Raw genomic sequence first — 11626 nt, 5'->3', positions numbered from 1 at the left:
TTAATTAATATTTCTAGTAATAAAAACTAAGTATTTTACCTTTATTGTATTTAAGAATTTAAAAAATATACAAATCTGATCTTAATTGAGCAGAATTAATAGACAATTGCTATCAGGTAATAGCAATGTTTGGTTTTGACAATTTCTGATATTTCTTTTCTAAATTATTGTTACCTGCAATACTACATTCGTGTATCATGATATAAAATATATTTTTTGAATCTTTGTTATATTTACGGCTCCCGGTCAAAAACCCCCTGGACATAAACCCCCTGGACATAAACCCCCCGACATAAACCCCCTGGACAAAAACCCCCCGCGACATAAACCCCCTGGACAAAAACCCCCCGCGATATAAACCCCCTGGACAAAAACCCCCCGCGATATAAACCCCCTGGACAAAAACCCCCCAATTGAGGTTTATATAAGGAAAAACCAAAGATGACGAGAAACAAAATTAATATAAAAATACAAAACAAACATTAGGAAAAAACTTTTATTTTTATTATAACTTTAAAAAGACAGATTGTGAAGCAAGGCATAAACACATGGAACAGTGCGTCCATTGACCAATGCATGGACTGTGTACAGTTGTGAAAACAATGCAGGAGCTGTTTTGAATGTACCATCCATAAACCAGTGCTGATTAACCTCCAATAACCTAAAGTTGTCCTTGGTTCCAAACAAAAACATCCTACCTTTTGATTTGGCACCGGAATCGAACAGAAGAGATTGTTGTCCATCTTGTGTCATTGTATATTGTTCAGGAATGATTATATCATCAACATTCCTTGGATCAGACAGTGGGTGTTTTAGCGTTTGACGTTGACGCCTGATGTTACGCCGTATGTGTGGAATCGAGGGCAGCTTAGCCTTGGCATCTTCAGTAATCGTAGTAATGGACTGAGTGATGATCTGCTGGGGTGTTGCTTCCGTTTCTTCTGCCAGTTGTTTCATCTGCTGCACTACTTTACACACTTCCAGTTGAGATGGATCTGGTCCATGCGAATGTTCATTACATCGTCCAACAAGCTGTTCACCATGAATCTTTATTTTTGCTTTGCATTCTGCCTTGTTGCGTCTTTTGGAACACTCAAATGACACAACGCCGTTTGCCAGATCTTTTTGCTTGACATAAACATAGCCTTCAAAAATCACCTTTAAATTTCCTTTATTGGATTGAACAAACTCCATTCCAGAAAATATACGATTTGTCGAGAAATAAATTTGATTTTATATTTATACCATGGTTCTGTATGCCAAGGTGGATATGAACCAAGCTTCCGCCGGTGAATCCCTCACATCTTTCGAATTGTTAAGAATGTGTTGCTTTGATCCGCAGTGCTCCCACATGTGGATGACCTATATCTAAGGTGTTGTCGGTGCCCGATCTTTGATCAAATACAACTAAGGTCACTCCTTGATTTCGAAAAGCATTTTTTTAGGTAGAAACTATTTTCTTAGTCGTAAAAAATTAAATTGATTTAATGTAATTTTTTTTTTAATTTCTTGGTTCACATCATCGTTATTTTTTCTTTATATAAACCTCAGTCCGGGGGTTATTATCCGGGGGGTTTATATCGCGGGGGGTATTTGTCCAGGGGGTTTATGTCGCGGGGGGTTTTTGTCCAGGGGGCTTATGTCGCGGGGGGTTTTTGTCCAGGGGGTTTATGTCGGGGGGTTTATGTCCAGGGGGTTTTTGTCCAGGGGGTTTTTGACCGGACACCTATATTTACTTCCCTTATGTACCACTTCAGTTATGCAGCTTCTAGTCCACGGTACAAAGTATTGGCCCCACTATCTACAAACAAGTGTTCGACGGAAATCTATAACAATAACCCGTACACTTGATATACGTATCTTCAGCGGTAAAATGTTTTTCGTCAGTTAAAGTAGCAGATGTAAAAAAATGTATCCAACACATAAAGTTAACCAAAGCCTTACATCCACAAAATATAAATATATCCATCCTGTGTTTCATCTTCATTTCCCGTTTATGCCAAGACGCAGGGGATGAAGTGGAGTTCTCATGTTTAATCACTTTAGACAAAACATAATAAACCGGGAGTGCTCTCCCTTAAACTTTCTCGAATATTCTTTTTTTTTTTGCACGATTACAAGACTTTCTCTATACTACGAGAAAGTAAAAATGAAGAAGATTTTAGCGGAACCGCTGTCCGACTCCGTCATAATCTTCAAATGCTGGCGAACAAGCACAAGCGGTATATTAAGTTTTGCCGAGCGAGCGTCTTACCGTTTTAATGATCAAGTCTACTTCATCTAACCTTATATGACACAACTCTTCACACACCTACCATAACCCATTGCTCAGTTGTCCGTAATTTGCTTTTATTCATTTTAAAGTAGTTGCTTTTGCACTAGACGTAATTTCACTGTATAAGTCCAAAGGTTCGTCAATGTTTGTCGTTTTTGTTTTGACTTGAACTACTCTGATGTGCGAGGACAAATTTCGTGTAACGAAAAGTTAATTGTAGTTATACTTTTTCTTAATTTTTGAATATACACATTATATTTCATTGTATTACTATTTGCTTAAACCTCAATGCAGCTATCAATTTCATTGCTTGAATCTCTAATTTTTTAACACAATTGTTTATATCCTTTTTATTTTCGGTAATCTCATTGAAAGTCTACTTCTTCTCCGTTCTTAATTTTAGTTCTTTAATTTGGAAGGGATCAATCAAACACAATTAAGTGTACGTGTCAACTGTTCATGCGCCATTTAGGCCATTGACTCCGATTTTAGCCTGCTTTTATTTTTGGATTTGCTTCCAAGGCAGCAGTTGTTTGATTTTGGAGTTGTTTCTCCGAGAAGTGTTGCAGTCCCCAGCTAACGAGCCTCATCTGCCAAAGGATTCGAACTCGGGATTTTTCGGTTTAGCTAACATGAGCTTTCCAGACTCGACCATGCCGACTCTTATCTCATTGAACAATAACGCTTTAAGTCTGCGATACCACATACACCATTAGGCGCTAAACAATGACACATGATCACGTGTATTAAACATTGAGCTCTGTAGATCAGCTGCACGTGTTTCAGCTTTTGGTTAAATTAACAAGTAAAGTAAAATTTCCTTTTCAAACCTTATGGTGTACGGGGCAAGTAAAGTAGATTCCACTTCTTTCTGTGTCCTAAGTGCAAGTAAGCCTTATAAAACACAGCCAGTGTGCTTACCATGCCATTAAGTATAACATGTTTTTCTCTTAACAAACACACAACACTTTCATTTTATAGAGCAATGATTTTATTTTAAGCCACGGATAATAGACTGGATGGGGAAAAAAAAAGTTTTTTTTTATAAACTAATTTGGGATTTTGTAAAATGTGCGCAATGCATCTAGTGGCTGTTTTTCCAGACTTTTGAATACTGAGAGGAGTGGAGGGGGGGTGGGGGGGGATAAACTCTGGTAAAAGTATGTTTAATATTTTCTGTATATATTAGATATTTTTAATATGTCGAACTCAAACGTAGTTATGTATATACAATTTAAAACTACGTCAGTGGTCGACATTATTCTGTAATGCATATTTAATAAAATTTTAAGTAATCTAAATACAAAAAAACTAATTTATTAAAGGTAAATTGATTTTTATTTTTGTAACATTTTGGGTAAATAAATATTAATATTCTGTTCAGCTTTGCTTGCTTAGGTACTGTTTTGTTCCCTTTATTCACAGGCTCCATAGTGTCAGTCAGCTTGCAATGAAATCAAAATAATTAATTATGATTGACATCAATACACAACTTAAATAACAAATACAATGTTTTTAAATAGTATTAAATATAGCATCTCCATATGTAATATTTCCTTGGTCATATATTCCATTATATATATATATATATATAGGCCCCCCCCTATATATATATATATATATATATATATATATATATATATATATATATATATATATATATATATATATATTTAAGTATATTCATATATACTTAGTATAAGTATATATAAATAAGTATATTTTCACTTATTTTAAACAGCGCCCAACACTAAGGATACAGTGAAATAATACCATCTATGATCAAACTTAAACACATAAGCCAAGCTATGCCCATTGTAACAAAAAAAGTAAAAATCCCTTTTCAAACCTGACGGTCAAGTGAAGGAGAGTTCACATGCTTCTGTGACCTCTGATTATGGAGAGATAATTTGGTTTCGAACTCGAGACTTACGGGTTAGCAGTCAAGCTCTCTACCGCTAGACCCCTCTGTCCCCATGCTGTTGCTTATTCTGTTGACCATACGATAGTCCCGCTCCACCGCTTACACCTGAGCTGTCTATGAGGAGTGTGGTCATCCTAACCTTTGCGGATGTTGATCGAAGTGCACTCAAAGTCTGTTTTTTTTTTAAAATAACTTTTCTAATGCAATAAACTGCTACACCAGAATAAGAAAGTAATGTTATTTCAATTTATAAACGGGGTTGAATATTAAAATCACAGTTATATGATAACTAGCCGTCCCGGCCAGGCCCTGCTCTGGCTTCTGTGAAAAACCTTTCTGTTAAAGACCATTACCTGTGTGTTTAGTAATCATCATAAACCCGGCATTGCCCACCCAAACCACAACCAACCAAAACCAAAACAACAAAACGCAAACATAACGCTAACACAATTACAAATACAAACGAAAACAAAAACTTAACAAACACAACCACACCCACAAACACCAATACAAACACAAAGAAAAAACAAACAAAAAAGCAAACGAAAACAAAAACCTAACAACAAACCCAACCACAAACACCAATACCAACACAAAAAAAATCAACGAAAAAAGCAAACGAAAACAAACCAAATCCAAACGCAAAACCAACCAAAAACACAAATACAAACCCAAACAAAAAAAACACAAACAAAAACGAAAAAAGAAAGAACAAAAACGAACCAAATTAAAACGCAACCACTAACGCAAACCCACCTAAACACAAAGAAAACACTAACGCGAACATAAACGCCCGGGGCAGAATCACCTGTTTTAGCTTAATGAACGACTATAGTACCCCAACTTATTCAAAGTCTTTTGCACTCACTTAAACGAACGCGCCTGTTTCAATTTAATAAACAATTTTAATAGTCCAAGCTTATCCGTAAAATACCTACAACATTTGCACTTGATCAATCCCCGCTAATTATGTAATTATTTTTTTCCCCAACACCAAAACAAAGTAATTAAAAAGTAAATTATTTTCACGGAATGCAATTGTTTTATAAAGGGAAGTAATTTTGTTTTCCTAATTTATCAAAGGGAAGTAAGTGCTATAGGACTAAATAAAGACATAATTAGAATTTTTGTAAAAGATGATATTTTTTTTAAACTTGTGTTTAATGAACATGCCGATAATTATTACTGTAATTTGAAAAATGAAAATGATTTCCAAACACTTTCAATGGTAATTTTTTAGCTCATAAATTTAGACAAATGCGCACGATAATTTTCTAACACTGAAAATCCGTACAATTCCAACGACATACAAATGCATTACATACAGAACTGAGCTTTATATATTAGATTGTACATAAAGATTGAAACATGTCATGATCAGTTCTCCTCACAGCGATTGGGTGTAAGCTGTTACCGGAGGGAGATATTGATAACTGGGCGTTCACGAGTTGAAGTTAAAGCTGGTGGCTTTAGCATCAGACTAGTAGGTTTAAGTATGTGCCGTTGTGATCAAGGAAATAGATTTAAATATGACTGTTTTCTAAATAGGAAGTTAAGTTTAAATAAACGGCGCTGTCTTTAGGAAGCTAGTAATAAAAATGGCACTCTGTATCCACAGAGGTATGTTTAAATGTAGCCGAATCTAAATCACGCAGATAGGTATAAAAATTGCAGCGACGTAATCAGAGATGTAGGTTTAATTAAATATAGTTGAATTGTAGGTAGGTTTAAATATTGCATTTGTTGTTAACGGGGAGGTAGTCCTAAAAAAAGGGTAGGCTCAAAAAAAATAACTGGTAAAAACAAAACCTTTTAATTAATAAAAATCCTTTATTTATTTGTGTGTATCTTATTTAAGGTACATGAGGGAAAATATTTTCATGCAGCAGGGAAATCCTTTAAAAATATTATTGCCACGGAAAATAGGCGCCCCATTTGTAAAAAAAAATGTTTTTGCTGAGGTCTCACGGTTAAACAAAATAGCATTTATCTTGCTCATATAATAACTAGTTTATCATTCTTTTACAAAATCGTATAGTCTCAGTAGGCGAGTTTTTGCAACAAATACAAAAACACTAGAGAGATATGTTTCTTTACGAATTTAAAAATATTTGTATGGTGAAATACCATTCAATTTAGAATTAATTTTAATTATATTTTATCCCAACAAAATTATGAAAATGCAAAGGTATGTCTAAACACGGTGCTGTCGAAAACGTCCATGTCGGTTTAAATATGGTGTCTTAGAGATTTATCTGTCTGTGGGAGAATTATTGTCGGAAGGTAGAGCATACGACTGCTAACCCAAAAGTCTCAAATTCGAATCCAGAGTTTGTGTTAGTAAATTGCTATTGTGTACACCCAACTCTGAGTCGTTCTTGACTTAAAATAAGAAACGTAAGTGGATGGGGATAGCTCATCACGTTATCCTTGCATATGTTAATATCACTGAAACACGGACCGTCATGTTCGGAAAAGTTATTTCACAGTGCTCTTGTAAAAATATAATTTTTACATAAATCTTCTTAGTAAAATTTGAATATTTTCAAAGTTTAAAGACAAATTTACAAATACACATTAAAATATGAGTATCATAAACGTATGATAATAAATATGATATATTTAAAAAGCTCTTTATAATTAAATAACTTACCATTATCGCATCTCCCAGACAATGCCCATCTAAATAAAGAAAAAGATAACTAAGGTGTATCTTTGGCTTCTTTTTAGTTCTCAATTGTAAAGGTGGAAAAGATTACAACTCTCAGAATTGATGATTACGTATCAAGCGGTCATGTGCCAACTGGCCTGATTACTCAGATATCATCCAACTTTTCTGTCTGGATGATCTTATATAGCCTTTACCCATCTAAGAACAAACTACAATTTAGAACTAAATCAACTTTCCTCTCTTAGATATTTTATTATCCCTACTTAGCGAGCCCCAGCTGTCTTTACTGGGGACTTTACGGTTTAGTAACCATGAGCTTTAACCTCCCTACCACACAATCCCCAACCCCTTTTGGTTCTGATTTATGTTAATTAATCACATTGCTGAATGTAAATTATAACATATTATAACTGTAAATTTTAGTCCGCCTATCTGCAATTTAACTCTAAATCAACTGGTTAAACTGTTAAATCTTTTAAAATTCCATGTAAAACTCTCTCTCTCTCTCTCTCTCTCTCTCTCTATATATATATATATATATATATATATATATATATATATATATATATATATATATAGAGAGAGAGAGAGAGAGAGAAATATATATGTTATATACACAGACTGCATACTTGAGCTAGGCCTTTTTAAATGTACCAATTTCGGAACAGAACAAAACTAAACTCAAACACAACGCAATACAAACACAAAAGCTAAAACAAACACAAAGCAAACGCAAACGCAAACACAAACACGCTAACACAAACACAAACGAATACACAAACACAAAGCAAACGCAAACACAAACATAAACGCAAACACAAAAGAAAACCCCAAACGCAACACGCAAACACAAATGCAAACGCAAACCTAAACGCAAACAATAACGCATAAAATAAACACAAGTTTAAATGCAAACATAAACGCATAAGGCTCGCAGTCTAGCCCTGGTCGCCAAATCGCACCCTATCGGGACACCGGTGGAACCACTTGATTCAATTTAGTAAACTACTAAAATACCCTTACTTTTTTATAGTCTATTGCGATCACTAAAAATAACGTAATTGCCATAGCGCTCATGGGGAGGCCCTTGGCGCAAAATAGAACTTTGTCGAGCCGTAAGAAGCACTTGATTCTATTTAGTGCTGGGCTTTATTAACCCTTCTTATCCATAACCTATCGCACTTTTTAAAACAAACGTAGACGCCATAGTGCTCACGGGAAATCTTGGAGCTCCAAATAGCTTACAAACCATACTAACCCAATAGCAATGAATTTCTGGAAGCTAATGAAAATACCCTGGAGGTGGTTTCTACTTTTAAAAATTCAATTTTACACAGGCGGCCCCCGGCAAGTTGTGATTAGGCGCTCTTGTCTTTGCCGCGAGCGCTATGTTGAATCCTACGTTCATATTAAACAGTGCGAAAGACTATAGATAAGATGGGGCGTTATTGTCGTTCACTAAATCGAATCAGACGCATTCGCCGTCACGCCGTCAGGGTAAAATTTGACTCCCCAGTTTATCCCTTGAGCGCTATCGCTTACGTTTGATTTTATTTTTTGTGTGCGTTAGGCTATGGATAAAATGGGATATTAAAGTCGTTCAATAAATTAAACTGGGTACTATAAGGCATACTAGATTAACCTATGAGCGACACAGTTTTTAATTAGCCAGGGGCCCTACTGGGCGCCATTTCGGTAGTGTATTCGGGGACTCCCAAGAGCGCCCCTCTACTCCTTGACATCTGGGCGGTCACCGAAATGTGTTCCACCTCACAATTACCGTGAGTGATTAATATACACTTGATGCTTACATTGTAGGTGAACCCGTGCCCCGATAAAAATGATACAAGCAGAGGCGTAGCGAGGGGGGAGGGGCGGGGGTGCGGACCTCACCGGGTGACACCATTTAGGGAGGTGACACCAAGGCAAAAAATAGCAAAATATATAGAGCAAAACTTGAGGGGGGTGCAAATCGAAAGTTTGAGGGGGTAGGGGGTAGTGCAAATCGAAAGATTAAGGGGGGGTGCAAATCTCGAAAATTTGAAAGTTTGTCCCTGAGAAGGGTCACTACGCCTCTAGGGGGTGACACCATTAAGTGCCACACCGGGTGACACTCGACCTCGCTACGCCACTGGATACAAGCACGGGCAATTCAGTTTTAGAAAACAAGGCCACACCTCTTAGAATATATTATTTGTGACCTTCTTAGAATTTTTAGACGGGTACGTTAATATTTAATAATAATTTAAAAAAAAAAAAGCTAAACAAGGAACAAGGAGTGCTCCTAAATGACGGCACACCTGGGGACGAAGAGGGATAATCTGATTTTTGTGAAGATGCTTGATGCTGGTCAGAAATAGTAACCACATTATTTTTTGCATTTTACAAATATGCGCTACAAACATAATTTAATCATCCATTTCAAGCTATGGAAATTGATTAGAAATTATAGTAGAAAAGAGATCCATGTTTCGGTTATGCTCATGTTTGCTGAAGTCCTATTGTTCTAACACCCGGCTGAAAAGGGTTCATAGCTGGGGACAAAAACATCAAGGAAAGATAATTCCAATATCAATAAACTACTATCTTGTAGTTTGTTCTTGGATGGACAAAAGGATGAGCGGGATAAAATCGGAGTCATTGGCCTATATAGCGCAAGGCAATTTTACACGTGATACTTAATTAATTTTTTTCGACTCTAGAATTAAAAATTGAAGTAGAAGAAAGAAATTTGATATTATTATACTCAACTTTGACCGAGCTCAGTAAATAGTTTTAAAATAAGAAAAAAAAAACGTTAATTTGAAAGAGTAAAATAATTTTCATTGACATAATTTTTATGTTACGTTGGGTGAAGTGGTGGATAGGTAAATATATATATATATATTTTTTAAAACTAGACTACGTTTTCGGATTAATTATTTAATACTAAGTAAGAATGTCGTGGCGTCTTAGTAGGATTGTCGTGTCGCCTAGTGGGATTGTATTAGCATCTTGGTAAAAATGCCGTGGCGTCCAAGCCGGATTGACGTAGGGCCAAATGTAATTGTACAGGAGCCTAAGTGTAAAAGTGATCGCGTATTATAATTAATTAAATCGTGCTGCCATATTCCAATATTTGTTTATATATATATATATATATATATATATATATATATATATATATATATATATATATATATATATATATATATATATATATACATATATATACATATATATATATATATTACTCTCTTACTCATTTGGTCGCACACAAGTCATGGAATCACAGCACTGTGGTTCCCAGATGCCCAAATTACAACGACGGTTCCTTTTAACGCATGGGCAACTGTCGGATTGAAAAAAAAATAGTCTCTTTCATGCACGTCTTCGTAAAAGCTTATGCCCCCCCCCCCCACCCTCCCCTCCCCCCCCCCCCGTCACATCTTTTTGAAAGGTCGTCCACTCCCTCTACTTTAAATTGTAATATAATTCATATAGAAAATAAATAATTTCAATAGTGTATACCACAGCCGTCCCCCCCCCCCCCCACAACACACACACACACAAAATGAGATTTAATTTTCAGGTGCAATCCCATCCACCGGGTACAACAATTTCTGGAGGGAAAAAAAGCACTAGTTGGGAAGAATGCATGTTAAGTGGCGTGTATTATTTATATAAGACCGTTCAGGCTGCACCTTGGTAAGTCAATATTCGGGTGTATGATGCATTTGGCTTACAATAAGGTAATAAACACCGAGAAAGTGTATTCAATTGTATAAAAATAAAAGAAAATAATTTGTATTAACCTTGTATGATTTATGTTGTTGTAACGTATCAATTTTTGTGTACATTTTCAATTTGATACTACTATTAAAATCCAATTTTTAGTTTTATGTTTGCAATACTTTCAGTTTACTATATTAAGCAACTTTCTGCTGTAAGATTAAGGAAAGCAGCCTACACTTTCGAAACAGCCAGTCTAGTGGACAGATGAAGTACACATGTTTCAGGGACCCCGATAATTAAAGGCGAAGTGTAATCAACACTATGCCCAGTCGCCTTAACCTTCTCTAACATGAGCCAGGTATCCATTAGAGCTTTGTTGATTCAGGGACGTCCTAAGTACTCGAGCCCGTGATCCGAACTCAAAGATTTTCACATAAGCTTCCGTACTCTATATTATCCGACCACGCAGTCCCCGCATACTTAAAACTAAAGCATGGAATGAATTGAATAACTATTAACCAGGCTATTACACTAGTTGCTAAAAAATTAGTACCTACCTGTCCGAGTGCACTGCAAGACTCGCCAGGATTACCAGAACAACTATCATCTTCATTTTCATCAGGTTTGTGCGGAAATGCTTAAAACATAAACAGATTTGAAAATATTTTTTTCCTCTTTCTACTTTCTCGTATACATAGTATAAAGGAATTATTGTAATCGTGCAAAAAAAGAATAGAGATTGTTTTCAAATCTCGAAGTTTTACACCTCCCTGAGTGGACAAAAAGTTTTGCAATCTTGTCCGTATTTGTGTGTGTCTTTGTGTGTGTGTACACGATAACTTGAGTACCGTTACAGCTAGGTCGCCGGAAATGGAACGTGTTTACTGTTATTTTTTTTCAAAAACCTGTAATTTGAGCACTGTTTCAAAAAGATTAATGAAATTTCACATGTAAGTAAAAGATTTATTTTTCTGCCTTTATTCCAATTTCTGTTGACGGAAGTAGTAAATCACGCTATTTCAAATTTCTAAAAAAAAAACGC

The 11626-nt window shown here is 35.6% G+C and overlaps 1 protein-coding gene and 1 long non-coding RNA gene across 2 annotated transcripts; both read right to left on the bottom strand.

The window, feature by feature from the left end:
* Positions 1 to 513: 513 nt before the first annotated feature.
* LOC131934703 (uncharacterized) lies at positions 514 to 957 on the bottom strand. The gene has a single exon (XM_059290782.1). The coding sequence runs from the start codon at positions 955 to 957 to the stop codon at positions 514 to 516; it is 444 nt and encodes a 147-aa protein (XP_059146765.1).
* Positions 958 to 3638: 2681 nt separating this feature from the next.
* Positions 3639 to 11222, bottom strand: LOC131934736 (uncharacterized). Its single transcript, XR_009385834.1, has 4 exons — positions 11142 to 11222; positions 10112 to 10201; positions 6853 to 6881; positions 3639 to 3719 (listed from the first exon to the last, which is right to left on the bottom strand). It is a non-coding gene; the product is annotated as an uncharacterized LOC131934736 (long non-coding RNA).
* Between the last annotated feature and the right edge of the window lie 404 nt (positions 11223 to 11626).

This window comes from Physella acuta, unplaced genomic scaffold (assembly GCF_028476545.2).
Source record: "Physella acuta isolate Inbredline_101_S28 unplaced genomic scaffold, ASM2847654v3 ptg000116l, whole genome shotgun sequence".
NCBI lineage: Eukaryota > Metazoa > Mollusca > Gastropoda > Physidae > Physella > Physella acuta.
The sequence above is the reverse complement of the archived record's forward strand: the minus strand, read 5'-3'. Positions and strand labels throughout refer to the sequence as shown.